Below are 18,393 nucleotides of genomic sequence, written 5' to 3' on the forward strand. Positions count from 1 at the left end.
CTGGATAGGAGAGGTCTGAGGAGGAGGTGTGAGGTGGTCTGAGGAGGAGGTGTGAGGAGGAGGTGTGAGGAGGAGGGAGGAGGTCTGAGGAGGTGTGAGGACACAATAGTTTCAACCTTCTGAATGAAAGTGAACCTGCAAAATATCATAAAACCAGATCCATGAACCCCCCGGGACCCCTACAGCCCCACTGAGTGACACTCTGATTAATGTTGGTTGAGAGATATAAGTGAGCAACATTGGACCATGTGACCACACCAGAGCATGCTGGGAGCTGTAGTCCTAAGAGTATTGTGATTATCCAGCAGTTCCTCACTGTTGCCACAGGAGGGCGATCTTCACCAACACAAACTGAACCCCTGATCTCAAACCTCCTGTTTCCACCAGTGAATTATTATAAAACATTATAAATATGTAGATTATTATTATTATTATTATTATTATGCAGACAATGCAAAGGCAGACTAAACTTAACTTTTCAAAAAATGCTCAAAGATGAAGTTAAAACTCAAGACTTTTTAAAAAATATATAAATATTTTTATTAAAACATCAGTTCTCAACAAAATGTAAAAAATGAAACCTCAGCAGAGACCAATGCTCGCTGTGTCTGGTCCTGTCCTCAGATCCAGTCAGGATATGGAAGAAATTATGGCTGTTTGCTCCTGGGTCTCCTGAATCTTCTGGGTCTTCTGGGTCTCCTGGGTCCGGTGTTGGTGCTAGTTCTGGCAGACTGTACGGTGTTCTTACTCAGATAAACAACAAACCTCCCACTGAAGCAAACCTGATACCTGTCGGCTTCCTGAGGAACATGAAGATCTCTACCTGTCGAACCCGGTTTAGGACACTGTTGGACAGCTGCTTCATCCTCTGTACCTTTTTTATTAATGCTTTGTGCTGTTATTTATTTTATGTTTTCCATCATATTTCTCTGACCTTTCTTCATTAGGGGACCTTTTCTATTATTTAATAAACTGACTCAGTGACACTTTATAGATATTTCACATTATTATATTTTATATTAAAACTGAACATTGAACCCAAAACAGTGAACTCAGTAACTATATATATATATATATATATATATATATATATATATATATATATATTAGTTTCAGATGCTCTGAAGGAATGTTTGTGAACGTTGCAATCTCTCGTTCTCTGGTTCTTTCTGTCTGTTTTAGCTGAACATTAAACCCCCTCTGAGGATCATTCAGACCTGCTGCAGACTGACTCCTGATCAGTGGTTGAGGGCAGCTTCCTGTCAGCCAGAAACTCCGTTCTTTGTGTTTTATTTAGTCTAGTTTTCCCGGCGTTAGCTGCAGAAAGAGCTGCAGTTGTCAGATTGGCCACAGGAGGCCGGCATTCACCAACAACTGCAGCAGTAACTGATCTCACCCTGCTCTGATTATCAGCTGATGATCCCGCTGTATTATAATCTAATCAATCACAAATCACCCTCAGTGCAGTCTTTAATAAAGTGTGAAAATAAAAACTCCACAGAATCAAAGTCAGACATTTTATTTTTATTGATCCTCAGACTCAGTTTACAGATGTGATCGGTTCGAGGTTTTGATTCTGGCCTAATTGGAGTTGGTGCTGATCACTTTCCCATTGGCGTCCACTTCCTGCACGATGGTCACCACCCGGGTGGTCTTGGTGGTGGTGGTGACGGGGGTGCTGCAGAAACGGGACAGAGACAGTTATTTGTTTGTTTTCTGAGAATTAAACTGATGTTTTTAATTATTATAAACATAAATATGATGTAAAGTTTTAAAAAAAGAGATTCAACTGCATGTGTATGGGGTTCTTTTAGTGCATACATTATACATTTTGCGTCAAAATCTGTAGAGGCTGAAAATTTGTGCTTTTTAAAACTGAATATTCTGATATAAAATCACTGTATCATTTAATTTTGAATCAGGTAAACATTATGGACTGTGGTTAGAGACGGTTTTCACCTCTCAGCGTCTCCGTCCAGCAGCCTCCTGTACTCGGCGATCTCCAGCTCCAGTCTGGTCTTGATGTCCAGAAGGGTCGTGTACTGGACTCTTTGTTTCTCCAGGTCTCCCCTCAGGTTGGCCAGCTGTTCCTCCAGAGCCACGACCTGCCTCTGGTAGCCCAGCATCATGTTGGCATAGCGGGATTTGGTCTCAGACAGACTCACCTCCAGAGCTCCTTTCTGCTCCGGAGGAAGATCAACAGTGACTGTCAGTTTCATATTAACAAATATATGGAAGATCTTTGATGACTGACAGTTTATATCAATACATATAATTGAGTCAATAGATTTATTGATTTATTTGCATCACCTTGCTCATCTGAGCCTGCAGTTTGATCTCCAGAGACTGTAATGTTCGTCTGACCTCTGAGATCTCAGACTTGGACGTCTGCAGGGTCTCGGTGCTCAGAGACACATCTTTGTTCAGCTCGGCCGTCTGTGAAGGACAATCAATACAGTTATTGATCAGATATCAGGCTAGACAGAGTGTTAAACATCCTGGAAGAAATCCTCCTTTACAGCACCAATGTGAAAGAAAGTGATTGCTCGACTTTAACACACACAGGTCCTTCAGCGGTGGTTCTGGCTGATGGCTTTTGTTCCCTGATGTTTTTATCCACAGAAGTGGACATCCCTGAACTAAAGACCAAAGAACTAAAAAAACTTAAAAACTCAAAAACTCAAAAACTACAAAACAAAACCAACAACAGCAAAACTATTGAAACCAGTTCATATAAAAAAACCTTAAATTATAAAACTGAAGAAATGAAAGAAGAGAAGAAAAATGATTAAAGAAGACAAAATTGTATTAAAATACAACTAAAAACCAAAATGTTTTACTAAATATATAAAATGATAAAAGTAGTTAAACTCTTAAATTAATTTTTAAAACTTAAAGGGACACTTCACCCATTTGCATTAAGCTTTGTATCATTAGAACCCCAGTCATGTTTTTGAATGGTCGTCCATCATTCCCTCACTTTCCCTGAGAGGGGAGAAATAAGGATTTTAGTGTGTCACTTCCTGCTTCCAATGATGTAAAAATCGTCATTTTGCGTCATTGGAAGCAGGAAGTCTGATATCTCTGTAGAGGGGGTGAGACTACAAACACTACTTCCTCTTTTTTTTCCCACTCATGCTACAGACCTATTACAGATCAGTGGGTGGGACTAAAAAATATAACCGCCATCTTGTTTGGAAGCTAAGCGGAGGCGCTGTGGAGCCAGACGTTACGACTATGTTAATCAATGTAATATGGAAGAAATTTCGAAAGTATGATGGTCGAATCAGATGTTCGAGGCTACCTTTATGAGCCGCTGTATATATCAGATGTTCGAGGCTACCTTTATGAGCCGCTATATAGCGAGCAGCGTCTGAGGCTGCTGCAGCCGAGGCAGAGGACCTGCCTGTCGCGGACGAGGAGCCCGGACTGGTTCGAGCTGGGGCGGACTGCTGGTGCCTGTGCTCTCGCTGTGCGCCTACGGACACACGGACGTCTGACTGTAAAGTGAGTGTTTCTATTTTCTGTCTTATAACAACGTGGCATGTATGTACACAATTTGTTCAAGTATTATCACAAAGTTATTCCCGGTTAATACGTAGCGTCAGCCAACTGAACTAACGTTAGCTTCTTTACTGCACAAACAGCTTGCAGTTGCATTGCTAACTACTGTGGCACGCTCAACACAAAGACCATGTATCTCTAACTGTGTGCTCAATGTCTTGTAGACAATATCGCCTAACAGCCTTTCTGGAATGGGTCCTGCAAGGCGAGAGATTGGGTCGAGGTGTAGTTTCACCCGCTGATGTGGTGCAGGCTCTCCGACAGTATCCAGCTCCAGATGGCCAGTACTGCGGCACCGAGACGTTGAGGACGCTCAGGAGGAACTACAACTGTCATTGTTTACATATTTATTGTTGTTGTTGTTGATATATTTCTGTAAATAAATGGTTTACATTCACGTTGTTGTAGTCCTTGATAGTGTTAGTGGGAGCGGCTTGCGGAGCTGTGCATTGTGGGAGTTGATGTCTTTAATACAAATGCGCCCTAAAGTCACTTTCTGCCTTTTCTCGGTCAAATAGGCACCAAATTCAAAATGTATGTTACATTTCGACTACATATATAACCCACTTTCAATAAATATTAATGTTTCCACGGGTGAAATGCTCCTTTAAAAATGTGGAATAATTATTGAACTTTTGAAGTAAAACTTGCTGGTTTTGGCCTGTAGGGGGCAGCAGTCAGTCCAGAGCAGAAAACTGGCCTTTGTGGTCTCACCTTGGTGTGGAACCAGGTCTCCAGGGCTTTGCGGTTCTTCTGGCCGATGTTCTCGTAGTGCTCTCTGATTCCAGCCATGACGGTGGCCAGGTCCTCCTGAGGGGCGGCGTCCACCTCCACGTTCACCTGGCCTCCAATCTTGGACCTGAGAGCCAGCAGGTCCTCCTCGTGGTTCCTCTTGAGCTGCAATAGCTCGTCCCTCAGACCATCCACCTGCATCTCCAGGTCGTTGCGGCTCAGATTCAGGTCCTCCAAGACCCTCTTCAGCCCGTTGATGTCCGCCTCCACCGATTGACGCATGGCCAGCTCGTTCTCAAACCTGCAGACCAGAACGAGTTTAGGAACCCGTCTGAACACTGAAGTAAAAAACCACAAATGTAATCAGATTACTTTATTACTCACTTGATTTTGAAGTCCTCGGTGGCCAGCTTGGCGTTGTCAATGGCGAGGTAGAAGGCAGCGTTTCCACGAGTAGCGGCGTAGATCTGAGAAGGAAGGAAGAGAGAATCAGTGGAGCTCTGCGGCCACCGGGGGGCTCCAAAAACATTTCATGACCTTTAAAGTATTAATTTGTTTTTATTGTTGTTTTATATTTTTATTATCTCCGATAAAGGAAAAATTTTCTGCGTTTCTTTTTTATTTAAATGTACATTCTTTGTTTCAAACTTAAAATCCTGTTAATTTACAGGAAACTTAATAAATTACTTTTAAATTTTAATGTTTTAATGATAATGTTAAAGTTTATATGCCGAGGTGATCGGGGGCCATTTAGTTAAAAAAGTTTACTTAAAAAAGTCTCAAAAACAAAACCAACAACAGCAAAATTATAAAACTTCATATAAAAAGTTATAAAACAAAAAAACGATATGTTTATTAAACTTGTTCCTTTAAAAACTTAAATAGCTGAAATAACTAATAAAAACTAAAACAAACAGTTGTTTTTGAACACATATTTACTGAGAACGTATTTACACACATTCACTGTTTGTCTCATATTACAAATTTACAAACCGGTGTTTTGCCTTTCAGGGCTTTCACAGGTGAATTTTTTTAACTGGACTACAATGTGGTAATTAAAGAAAAGAAACAGCAGGTCCACAGTTTAAGCAAACAAAATCAAAAACGTGCCTTTCACAAGTGTATATGAATTTTTTCAACCTTTAAAAAAAAATAAGTTTGAAAAATTATAGTGAGAAAAACAAATCCACCATTCAGGGACTAAATCACCCAAATGTCTTCAGACATTAATATGTGTAACTTTATCTGTGACCCTGGTTTCCGAACAGCTGAGTTTGGGGTAAAGTCTGTCCTCACCTTGTCCTGCATGTCTTTGATCTCGACGTTAAAGCCACAGGAGTTATGAGCCTTCGGGGCCACCTTGCTCTCCAGGAACTGTCTGATCTTCAGCTCCAGGTCCCCGTTGGCCTTCTCCAGGGAGCGCACCTTGGCCAGGTAGGAGGCCAGGCGGTCGTTGAGGTTCTGCATGGTGCCCTTGCCGGCATCCTCGATGCCTGTGGACAGGTTGGCAGAGGAGGCCTTGGAGACACGAACACCAGCCCCTCCGGCTCCTCCGTACATGCTGCCACCTCCCACACCGTTGAACCGGCCAGAGGAAGTGGACATGGCGGGGCCCATCATCATGGAGCTCCTCATGGGGGAGGACACGTAACTGCTGCGGCTGGAGGAGGAAGACATGGCTGAAGGTCTGAGACTGAGGAGCTGCTGGGACGTGGCCTCCTTTTATCCCTCACAGGGAGAGAGTAGTCAGTCAGGTTGTGATGCCAAACAAGCCCGGGAAGTCGCAATGCTGCCCCGGGGGCCGGAGGGGGTAACAGGTCGGAGAAGAGCAAGTTGAGGTCCAGCAGGTCTAGTTGGTTTACAGCCAACAGAAAATACTTTCTAGGTTCCCTGTCCGGGGCCCTCGGGGCCCTAAAGCTCTTTTGTTTTGCCTCCCCCACCTGATGGTCCGGTCCAGTCAGTCCACACAAAGCCCCGAGGACCAGACAGCCAGTCAGACCTCAAACGCCCCGCAGAGAGATTCAAGCACAACCAGAGTGTCGGGATGTTTGGACACATCAACACATAGCTGAAACCAGACGGTTCCTGTAGCCGTACATCAATGACATTTCAGTAAAACACTGAAGCAGAAGCAGTTTTATATTTCTACAGCTGTGAACACGTAAAGAAACTGAAACTGTCCGATGTTCCACAAAAAAACAGCAGAATAAAGACAATATCTGAAATAATGGCCCTAATGAAAATATTCTTTTATGTTTTTTCGTATCAACGATTTGTTCTGTTTTTCTTAGCACTCATTGGTTAAGAAAATGTTATGAGAGAGCACTCTTATCAACCCTGTAAAAACAATCTGTTTACAAGTTTTTCCTGTTAATTTTACAGATCTTCTACAGATATCTTGTGTAATCTTCCATAATTATACAACAGAAATGTTGAATAAATGTTGTTTATCAGTGTATAAGCATTGGTAACTGTCCAAATACAGCTTTTATCAGTGTAAAGAGCAATAATTACTGTAATTTCACAGATAATGACTTTTATTACAGTTCTATAACTTATTAACTTATTCAGATTAAAATAAGAATAATCAAATAATATCAGCACTCTTGTGTACGTTTAAGCCTGTTTATTTGTATTATAGCAGTGTTGGTCTGTATTTATAGCTCATTGTTTTACAGTCTAAATATCTTTAATTATTTTTTGAAAAAAATGTTTAAACGTTTAAATGTTTAAAAGAAGTAAAACAATTGAGGATTTTACAAGAAAACAGCAGAGACAGAAGAAATTATTGCAAGTCATCAATAATTTTAAACATATTTCAGTCAGACAACTCATGTTTGAAATGTTTATTACAGCAGTATTGCATATTTAGATTTTGGTGTCTAGGCTCCGACCTCATCACTCCCTGCAGATATTTGTACATAGAGATATTGGGGAGTGATGAGCAAATACCTTAAAACCCCTAGTCGGAGCCTACAGGTGGATGCTGGGGTGGTGGTGGGGCTTACAGCGCAGCAGGCAGCAATAGCTTACAGAGCAGCAGCGATGTGATGCAAGGCAACAGCGGCATTGACAGAGCAGAGGGACAGCTGGGAAATTTTGCAGTTTAAATAGACCGCCGGATTGAAAGGGTGCGCTTGGTTAGTGATTATGGATAAGGCATGTCATGTGTGTGTATATCAGCGCAGCTCGAGTTGACTGCCTGAACTAGCTCGTAGGCTTGCTCCATTTTAAAAAATGTTCCCAACGTCAAAAATCTTGTGAAACTTCAGATCTATCTTGTGGTGAAACACAACCTACAGAGTACAAATAAAAAGATAATAATAAATTAGTCTGGTCACACAGATACAGGTTATATATTACACTGAGTGTTCTGTCGGTGAACACCTGATGGATTAAGGAGCAGGAATGGAGCCTCACCTGATGGTCCTGTTCCTGTATGTTAAACCTGCATTCTCTCTAACAGCCAGCAAGGGCAGCTCAACTCTGATAGTATTGAGCCTTATGGAGAAGTTGATTTATGAGCTCAGTATCACAGTTTCACACAAAGAACACAAAGAACACATGGCAAATACGCATGTAAAATACGTGAAAATGCATCAAAAGATTTACTGAAAACAGATGAAAATGTGAAAAACTGACAAAAAATACTTGAAAAAAACAATAAAACACACAAAAAACATGAAAATGCAACAAACTATCAAACCAAGAGCAGCCAATGAGAGCAGCTCAACTCGCAGTACGTTACCTCCACTGGCTCCGACAAACTGTCTTGGCAACGACCGTAACGCCAATCTGAAGGCTTCAAAACGGGACTTTTTTTTAATGTTTTGATACTTAAATGTTTCTGAAAAATGTGAATGAATGTAAAAATTAAATATCTGTGTTTGACACATTATGCAATTCAATTTTTCAATTCAATTTTTTTGTAACAAAGAAGTTATCTCAGGACACTTTCAAAGACAGGTGAAACTTTAACATTAATTACAGAGACCCAACAGTCCACCATGAGCAAGCACTCACAAGGGCAGGAAAAGCCGTAAAACGAAACGGCTCGGCTCAGTGGGGGTCGTCGTCACCAGTGGGGGGGGGGCCACACACGACCACAGCAACAACAGTATGGCATGGCACAAGCAGGACCAGGCAGGGGCCCACCAGGATCCACAACCGCAGACGAGCACAAGAACTCGGGAGGGAGTAGAACATGCATTAAAGGGACATGAATAGTCAAAGGGGAGGTAGCCAGGCACCAGGAAATCCCCAAGTCAGGCCTATAGCACATAACAAGGGATGGTTCAGGACACCGATCCAGCCAACTAAAGCTTTATCAAAGAGGAATGTCTTAAGCCACCTAATGGGGAGGGTGTCGCCCCCAACCACAACGGCTGGTTCCACAGGAGAGGGCTGACAAGGCTCGGCCCGTTCTACTTTAGAACTATAGGAACCACAAGTAGCCCAGCATCGGCGTAGTGTCTAGTGGGGAATAGGGACTATGAGCTCTTAAAAGGGCCGACCGAAGAGCTTATAGGTGAGGAGGAGTATTTTAAATTCAATTACATTTATAGGCCAATGCAGAGTAGCGTACAGGAGGTGGATCCTTCAGTTCCGTCAGTACGTGGCACAATAATGGAGCTTAATGGACTATTGGGCAACCGATAATAAAGAGTCAGAATCACCTAGTAACAAACATGGTTAGTTTTCCATCTGTCGGATAGTATGTGTCTAATTTTCTAATATACGTAAAAAGAAGGCAGTCCAGAGGTGCTTATGTGGGAGTTAAATGACAAATCCTGATCAAAGATAACCCAAGATTCCACATGGTGCAGAGGCCAAGTTAATGCCATCAGAGGACTATATCTTAGACAATGAGTCCAAGGTTTTGGGCCAAGAACAAGAATTTCGGTTTTTCGAGTTTAACATCAGAAAATGCAGGTCATCCAGGATTTTATGTCCTTAAGACATGTTTGTAATTTAGATAATGATAATTTCATTGGGTTTGATGATAGATATAACTGCGTATCATCGCATAACAGGAAAGTTAATGGAGTGATTCCAATAATGTGCCAAAGGGAGCATATATAAAGTAAATAGTATGGTCCAAGTACAGAACCTGTGGAACCCAGACTAACTTAGTATTTATGGAGGATCATTAACATGTACAAACGGAACGATCGATAAGTATACTTAAACCAGGTTAGGGCAGTCCTTAATGCCAATTGATGCCAAGTCCTGTAAAAATACATGGTCAATGGTGTCAAATGCAGCACTAAGATCTAATAATACAAGTACGAGACAAGTCCATTGTCAGAAGCAATCAGAAGGTCATATAACTTAACCAGAGCTGTCTCGCATGATGAACTCTAAATCCTGACGAAAATCCTCAAATAAACTATTGTTATGTGAAAGTCACACAACTCTACACTTTCCCAGAATCTAGAGAGGAACGGGAGGTTAGAAATCGGTCTATAGTTGGCTAAAACCCCTGGGTCAAGAGTAACTTTTAGAGGGGTTTAATACAGCTACTTAAAGGCGTGGTCATATCCTGATAATAAAGAAAATTAATCATATCCAGTAAAGGTGCCAATAAGGACAACTCAAGCAGCCAGTTGGGATCGGGTCTAACAGACAGGTTGATGGCTCGATAAGAAATATTGAAGTTAACTGATGAAGATCGATAGCAAAAACAGTCTAAATAACATCTAAGTTTACATACAGAAGTCCCGAACTGGAGAGCCACTGATAACTGTTGATGGCAGTTGTATTAATTTTTCTCTAATAGTAATAATTTTATTAAGAAGAAGCTCATGAAGTCATTGCTACTTAAGTTTATGGGGATATGTGGCTCGATAGAGCTGTGACTCTCTGTCAGCCTGGCTACAGTGCTGAAAGGAACCTAGGGTTGTTCTTATTTTCTTCTATTAGTGCTGAGTAATAGGCTCCTCTGGCATACGGAGGGCCTTTCTATAAATCTTAAGATCATCTGCCAATTTGAGCGATATTCTGATAATTTGAAGAGCGCCATTTCCTTTCAGATTTCCTAGCTATTTGCTTTAACTGCGGGTTTGGTGGTTATACCAAGGTGCTAGTCTCCTATGTTTAATAATTTCCTTTTATAGGAGCGATAGAGTCTAATGTTGATCGTAGTGAGCCTGTAGCACTATCGACAAGATTATCAATTTCAGAGGACTAAAGTTTATAGGACTCTGTTAAATCAGACATGGCATTAATTAAACACTAAAAAAATTTCCTCTTTAATTTTTTTTTATGATTTTTTAAAATAAATTTTTTTTTGGGAGTTTTTTTCTTAATTTTTTATTTTTTAATTTTTTTTTTTAAATTTTTTAAAAATTGGGGGGAGAGGGGAGAGGTTTGTGGGAAGACTATTAAATGAGTCACATAATGTTGCAAACACAGATATTTATTTTTTACATTCATACTCAAGAGTGAAACATAAATTACATGGTAAAAGACTAGTTTTTCACGTTTATTTTAGGTAGGCCACTAGGTGGCACTACTTTTAGGAAAAGTTTGATAGGCTAATAACTCCTGCATACTTTGTCTCACATTCAAAAACCTTATATCCACGCGTTCGGTGAATGGAGCTGAATCTCCCCATATAGGCCACGCCCACTTCTGCCTAAATTTTTTTTTGCTAGAGTGCAAAATGTCAAAAACTAGGTTTTCGTGATCCATCCATGCGCTTTTGTCCAATTCGCACGAAATTTTGCACGTAGCATCTGGAGACCGTCCTGGCAAAAAAAGTAATTTAAAGTATTTTTATATTTCAAAAAATAAGGAAGTTATAAAATTAGCACTTCCTGTTGATTTTTCGTCAAAAAAGGAAGTGGGGTATTTCTCCACATTGGTATGTTCGATTTACACCAACCTTGGGACAATAGTTCCAAATGTCTTCATTATGTATCATGCACAATTTCAGGTCATCACCACAAGGTGGCGCTCTTTAAAATGAAGAAGTTTATATCTCTGCATCGGCAAGTGTGATTAAAATGAAACTTGGTACGATGCTTGCCCATGGCTCCCTGAGGGTCCCCTAAAAAGGAAAAAAAATCACGCCACTAGGTGGCGCTCTGGTGGCAGGGTAAATCACTCTGCAGAGACCGTAATAGTTATGAATATGAAATTCACAGGACACGTGTAGACTGGTGCCTGTAGCTCACATACCAAAAATCGTGTTTGTCGTGTTTGTTGCGCCCCCTACAGGATTTTAAAAAAGCAGCCCCGGCGCCACGTTTCACCGATATGTACGAAACTCGGTAGGCATGTGTAATGTGCCGAGACGTACAAAAAAGCCTCTTGGACCCATACCGGAAACCCACAGGAAGTCAGCTATTTTAATTTAAAATTTTCACTCTTGGCGGCCATTTTGTGGTCATTTTCACTTTCTGGGCTTGTATTTGAACGAACTCCTCCTAGGGAATTTATCGGATCTGCTTCAAAATTGGTCAGTACAGTCAAAACATGGTGCTGAATGAACGCTGTTAAATTTGTAACTGTAGGTTGAAGGGCGTGTCCGTGGCGTGCCGTCAAAGTTGGCCATTTTGAACAAATGTCACACTGTGATGTCATTTTTGGCATTTCAGGGCCTCTATTTGAACTAACTCCTCCTACAGGTTCTATTGGATCTACTTCAAAATTGGTCAGTACAGTCAGTTTTTTTCGTCCAACATTGTGCCCGTGGCGTGGCGTCCCGTGGCACCCAATTTCAAACCTTCGCCATGAAAGAGGGATTCGTCATAACTTCTGCGTACATGATCCGACTGCAACGAAACTTCACATGTTCAATAAGAGTCCCGCCCTGAACATGTCTATGTGATAATATTAGGTAATAGTCAGAGCGCCACCCAGTGGCAACAGGAAGTATCACGTTTTATACTTTCATGTTCTACTCCTAGCAGGATGATCAGATCCAGCTGAAATTTACTTATAAAATGCAAAACACATTGTTGATTATATGTGATGACTGCGGTGAGGGGGCGTGTCTAACGAATTTGCTATAACTTGAGTGTACATTGTCCAATCGGCTCCAAACTTCACTTGTCTGATAAGAGTCCCACCCTGAACACGTCTATGTGATAATATTCAGTAATAGTGAGAGCGCCACCTAGTGGTGAAAGGAAATGTCATTTTTTTATACTTCCATGTTCTACTCCTAGTAGGATGATCAGATCAAGCTGAAATCTAGTCAGAAAATGGAAAACATGTTCTTGATGATATTTCTTGATTGTGGTGAGTATTTGTTACAGGGCGTGTCCGTTGCGTTAAACTTTGATGTACCGCCAGAACACACAAAGTTGCTATAACTTGAGTGTACATTGTCCAATCGGCTCCAAACTTTACATGTCTGATAAGAGTCCCGCCCTGAACGCATAGTGATAGCGCCACCTAGTGGCAACAGGAAGTAAGTGCTGCGTGGCGATTTTGAGCTGATTTACGTGAGATTTTCATGTCGTGTTCCGCACGTGTTACGACGGCACGTGACGTGGCCGCAGCATGCCCCGAGTTGCGTGGAGTGCGAGGTCCCATCCATCGCTGCTTGCAGCTTTAATTTTTATTATTTTTCATTAATATTTCCATGTATTTAAAAAAAAATCGAAATCAAATAAACGTAAAACCCTTTGTACAGTGTACAACGGCGAGCTCTCTTATTTTTAAAAAGGAAATTAAAAACTCTGTTTAATCAGGATTTTACTTTGGAGTAATGTTATAGTCTTAGTGTTCAGGTTTTAATCTTTGGTCTTTACATTATTTGTCTCCCTGGTGTTTGTTTTCACAACAACGTTTATTTTTTATTTATTTTATTATTTTTTTTTATGTATTGTGTTCTTTTTTAGCTTTGCAGTTGTATTCATGGTTGTTCCTGTTGAGTTTATGTGCTGTTTCAGTTTGCTCTGTTCAGCTGTTGGCATGAGTATGTGTTAAATGTTCTGTATCAATAAAGTTCATATTATTTCCTAAGTTATTATTGTTCTTCTCAAAATGCATTTAAATGCACAGATTTAACCTGTAGTCTCCCAACTGACACCAAATACTGCTCTCTGTCGCTACCTGCTGGTTAAAATTTGCCACTGTCCCAGCTTTTACTTTGAAAAGAGTCTAACAGGATGACCCCTCAACTGCATTTCCAAGTAAAATTAAATAAATGTTTGATTATATTGTTATGTTATGTTATGTTTTTATTTTCACTTTGTCATCTCTGGTTTTGATGAGTGATATATAAATAAAAGCTATTCATTTTCAGTGTTACATTAACACATGTTTTTGCCAATCTTGCACAAACTTTCTTTTGTACATTGCACATATCTTTATAATGTGAACATTTGTTTATTCACACTCTTTGTTTTAAACACTGACCAGCACTTTAAAACAGATTTGTTTTGCATATTTGTATTATTATTATTATTATTATTATTATTAGTAGTAGTAGTAGTAGTAGTAGTAGTATTTTACTTTTTAATTCGTCGTATGTCTAAGTTAATTCTGCTTCTATGTTTATAATGACCATTATTTAACAAAATACCAAGGCAAATTAATATAACGTAATGTAAATTAATATAATATAATATGATGTAATCACGATATGAGTTGTCTTTATAAACATGTACTAATACACACAGTACACACACACACAGACTTGTGTCAGTTCATCAGAAGCATTTTATTTTGTGTATTTCTGAGAACGGTCAGCAGCGTGTTGGTGATGTTTGTCGTCTCACTGAGCCTCCTTCTCAGTCTCAGAGCTCTCGTCGTCTGTGACCTCTTTAGTGATGATCAGCACTTTACGATTTGTACTGGTTGAAGAAGAGGCAGGCGGCCTGCAGGGAAACACACAAAGTTAGCATTTAATACTCTGAGAAACTCATTTTAACTGTAATTGTAACTGTACTTTAAATTAACGGTGGATTTAATGTGCAGCTACCATTTCATTCTATAAACACGTTTCTATATTTATACTTAATTACTACTTTATAATTATTTTTGTTTATATTTATTTCAAAATCAGAATTGTTTTGCTCACTGGTTTTGAAACCCTTTACAACAGGGTCTTCTTACTATTCACATTCTGTACATAATATAAGTAAAAATAATAATTTTATTTAAAAAAGAGACTTGAAAAATAGATTTTAATACATTATCATTTAAATGAGACTATGAGTGACTACAGTTAATCTACTTTTTTTCCCTTTATTTTGGCCAAAATGGGCCTCCATAACAATTACGCTCTTTAAAAAATTACTAAAAAGTTACTTAAAAGGTATAAATATTAACTTTTTTCTTGACCATTTTCCTAAAAAAATAAAATCTTAATTTAAAAGGTTTAACATGTTTTTATTGATCCCAGTATAATCCTAGTATTAACCCAGTATGGACTGGTCCACTCACGTGAACAGCTCTCCGTCCAGCAGCCTCCTGTACTCAGCGATCTCCATCTCCAGTCTGGTCTTGATGTCCAACAGCATCTGGTACTCGTGTCCCTGGCGCTCCAGGTCGGCTTTCAGGTTGGCCAGCTGGTCCTCCAAAGTGGTCACCTGCCTCTGGTAACCTGCCAGCATGTTAGAGTAGCGGCTCTGGGTGTCGGCGAGGGTTCCTTCCAGAGAGGCTTTCTGAAGGGGAGAGGAAACAATGTGAGGAGATTTAAAAAGACTGTAGATTCACATGAGATACCAAGAATACCAAGAAATGGTAGAAACTCACCATGCTGAGCTGTGCTTGGAGCTCGATCTCCAGACCCTGCAGCGTGCGTTTGACCTCTGTAACCTCGGAGCGTGATGAATTAAGAGTCTCTGTGCTCACGGCGACCTCCTTATTGAGATCCTCAGACTACAAAAACAAACAAAAAAACAAAGATTTAATGTCAGAAATCATGTCGGACAGAGATCAATGTGTTTTAAAACTGCTCATGAATCAACTTGTATGCAGATGACACTCTTCTGTTTGTCACTTTTATTTCACACGCTTGTATGTTTTAATTTCTCACTGTACTTCTTTAATTGACCTTAAAGTACTAAAGGACTAGTAATTTAAAAAATAGTCTACATTGTCGTGTTTATGAAAAAATATATTTTCTCAGTCAAGTCTTGGGCTTTCAATGATACGATTTTGACTTACTTTCTCGCAATTATGTCTTGAAAAGTTCATCTTTATATGTATTTTATATCTTGTGTAAGCCAGTGTTTTGGTGTCATAGACTGCAGTTCCACTTAAAGCCACTAGTTTCTGCTAGAAAACTCCTAACTGTATTGAAGTGAATGGGGAAACACCCAACTTTTCTCTGGAAAGGAAGTTAATTTCACTTTTAACTCATCACATCATTATAAAGACATTAAAGCTTAAAGAAGGTTACATTTGGAGGTGGGGTTGCTTTGATTTGCTCAGTCTATCTTACTTTTAGTCACAAGGTTCCCGACTTTTGAGGGTTTATATCACTCACCTTGGCCTGGAACCAGGTGTCCAGATCTCTGCGGTTCTTGTTGGCGACGGTCTCATAGTGCTCTCTGATTCCAGCCATGACGGCGGACAGGTCCTGCTGAGGAGCGGCGTCCACCTCCACATTCACCTGACCTCCCATCTGGGTGCGCAGACCCAGCAGATCCTGCAGGAAAACAGAAATTAGTCGACAATAAAAATAAGAAGTAGGGATAGAGAGATTCATCAGTTCGCATTAAAGTTCAGGATGCAATTGCTGCGATTAGAAAAGTGTTTCTCTAGTTGGTTATTGAGAACCAAAGAAATAAAATCAAACTGTCTGTACCATATTGAAGTGAATAGCATCATATTTTCTTGCATTGCATCATATGTCGTTGAATCGTATTGTATTCAATAAAATTGTGTTGACTCGAGCTGCATCACATAAGCAGTTAGTTGATGTGTATCTTTGCTACATTTTTGTTGCTCTATTTTCAGTTTTTTAAGCTGAATCCTCTTTTGATTGATCTTCAGACAAAATCTTCCAAGACTTTGGACTTGGATTTGTCAAATGTTTGGACATTCTGAGACAAAGGGACTGAATGAAAAATAATAATAGATTAACCAACAATGACTCACTTTTACGAGTAACTCTGATCCAAGAGACCTTTGATGCCTTAGTGTTGATTCTGCTGTCTGCGTACTGTGACTTTAATAACCAAAACACTTTTTTGTGTGTGTTTGAACCTACTTAATGTCACTAAGGATGATTTTTAACAGTATATATAATATCATTAAGCAGCTTTAGTTGAAGCACTTCATAATGAACTTGTTATTTTGCAGTTTGGCGCCCACCTCCTCGTGGTTCTTCTTGAGCTGGATGAGTTCCTCCCTCAGAGATTCGATCTGCATCTCCAGGTCGGATCTTCCCAAAGTCAGTTCGTCCAGGACTCTCCTCAGACCGGCGATGTCGCCCTCCACCGACTGACGCATGGCCAGCTCGTTCTCAAACCTGAACACCAACCGGCAGCAACAATCCAATCAGCTGCTTCATCCAAAACTCCAGCAACACTCACACCAGTAGAACACCTTTATTGTAGGACTGTTGTCTCCATTTCACTGTAACTTCATTAATTATTTATAATTATGAATTATCTCAGACAGGACCTGATCAATCTAATTGACCTTCTGTACTGCTTCAGACAGAGCAGCTCTCACACACTGATCCAGAGTTTATAGTCAAATTATTTTAGGTCCTGAGCTCCATCAGGGCTGGCGGGACACGCCCTTCCAGCCATCTGAGACCAAAAGGAGCATTTCTGATCATTTAAAAAAAATATTTTCATGTTACAGAACATACAAACTTTTCTTTTTCTAACAATATATTTATCTTGTTATGATGTGAAACGTTCAATGTTATAATAATAATAATAATAAAGTTCATGATGTGAAACTGATCTGTTTTTCCTGGTGTGGCAGCATTAGGCTTCTGTGTGCAGCTGTTTGACATTCATCATGTTTACAGCAGATTATCTGTTTACTCACTTCGTCCTGAAGTCATCAGCTGCCAGCTTAGCGTTATCGACGGCCAGATAGAGAGATGCGTTAGTGCTGGTGGCGTAGAGGATCTGAAACACAAAACAGGAGGACAGATTTAGGATGCATGTGTCTGATTTTATTTGGTTTTATAAATGTAACTTGTAGTGAGACTCAAAGACAAACAGCTGATGCAGCAGGGGAAGCAGCAGACTGCAGGACGTGGCTGCACGTTGTCAGACTACAAAATAACTTTTTGGATTTATGGATTTATTGGTTTCTTCCTGTCCTAAAGAGACAGTTTGGTGTCAAATGCTGTCAAATTTAACATGTTAATTTAGATTTTAAAAATAATGAATGAATGAAAAAAGCAAATTGATATCTATTCCAGCACATATTCCAGCCTTTGTTATTGCAAAAAAGAAATGCAAAAATGATGCAAATGTGAGTCAAATTTCGCCTGGTGGGTTTAGAGCTCTTCTGTTCTTGTGCCAACAGAATGCAAAACCAGAGCCAGAGGCCTCGGTGTGTTTAGGGTGTGGCTGCACCTGTATGTCTGCACACCTGAGTGTGTCTGCAGGGCGTTTCTGCTTTTGTGCTCAGACAAACGGAGCATCTTCAGGTTTCAGGCAGAAATCTTACATTTCACATGATCTCACACTCTTTTGTGCCTCCACTACAGTACAGAATCGTGTCTCACCTGGTCTTGCATGTCGCTGATGGCGGCCTTGAATGCAGTGCAGTCGTGGCCCTCAGGTTTGGTCTTGTTCTCCAGGAACTGTCTGATCTTCAGCTCCAGCTCGGTGTTGGCCTGCTCCAGCCTGCGCACCTTGTCCAGGTAGGTGGCCAGGCGGTCGTTCAGGTTCTGCATGGCCATCTTCTTATTGTCAGTGACGTCGACGGCGTCAGACAGGTTGAAGCCACTACTGCTGGCAGAGAACCCCGCACCGGCGGAGGAGGAGAAGCTCCTGGGTGCGCTCATGCTCGAGATGCGCACCCCGGAGCCTCCGGCGCCGCCATACACGCTGGGGGCCCTCATGGAGCCGAGGCGGTTGGAACTAGAATAGTTGATGGAGCGAGTGTAGGAGGCCATGGTGGAGGAGTCTGCCTGCTCTGGATGGAGAGGAGAGAATGCAG

General features: G+C 40.6%; 2 protein-coding genes across 2 annotated transcripts; both read right to left on the bottom strand.

Annotated features, from left to right (window-relative positions):
* Positions 1-1,503: 1,503 nt before the first annotated feature.
* Positions 1,504-5,994, bottom strand: LOC127374563 (keratin, type I cytoskeletal 13-like). The gene is made up of 6 exons (XM_051420050.1): positions 5,593-5,994; positions 4,681-4,763; positions 4,279-4,597; positions 2,311-2,436; positions 1,960-2,180; positions 1,504-1,678 (listed from the first exon to the last, which is right to left on the bottom strand). Exons 1-6 carry the CDS (start codon positions 5,971-5,973, stop codon positions 1,582-1,584), a joined length of 1,227 nt encoding a protein of 408 aa, XP_051276010.1. The 5' UTR covers positions 5,974-5,994; the 3' UTR covers positions 1,504-1,581.
* A 7,954-nt stretch (positions 5,995-13,948) lies between these two features.
* Positions 13,949-18,393, bottom strand: LOC127374561 (keratin, type I cytoskeletal 13). Its single transcript, XM_051420048.1, has 7 exons — positions 17,957-18,393; positions 17,266-17,348; positions 16,576-16,732; positions 15,746-15,907; positions 15,010-15,135; positions 14,698-14,918; positions 13,949-14,129 (listed from the first exon to the last, which is right to left on the bottom strand). Exons 1-7 carry the CDS (start codon positions 18,347-18,349, stop codon positions 14,027-14,029), a joined length of 1,245 nt encoding a protein of 414 aa, XP_051276008.1. The 5' UTR covers positions 18,350-18,393; the 3' UTR covers positions 13,949-14,026.

The sequence above is a fragment of the Dicentrarchus labrax genome, unplaced genomic scaffold (assembly GCF_905237075.1).
Source record: "Dicentrarchus labrax unplaced genomic scaffold, dlabrax2021, whole genome shotgun sequence".
NCBI classification, from domain to species: Eukaryota; Metazoa; Chordata; class Actinopteri; family Moronidae; genus Dicentrarchus; species Dicentrarchus labrax.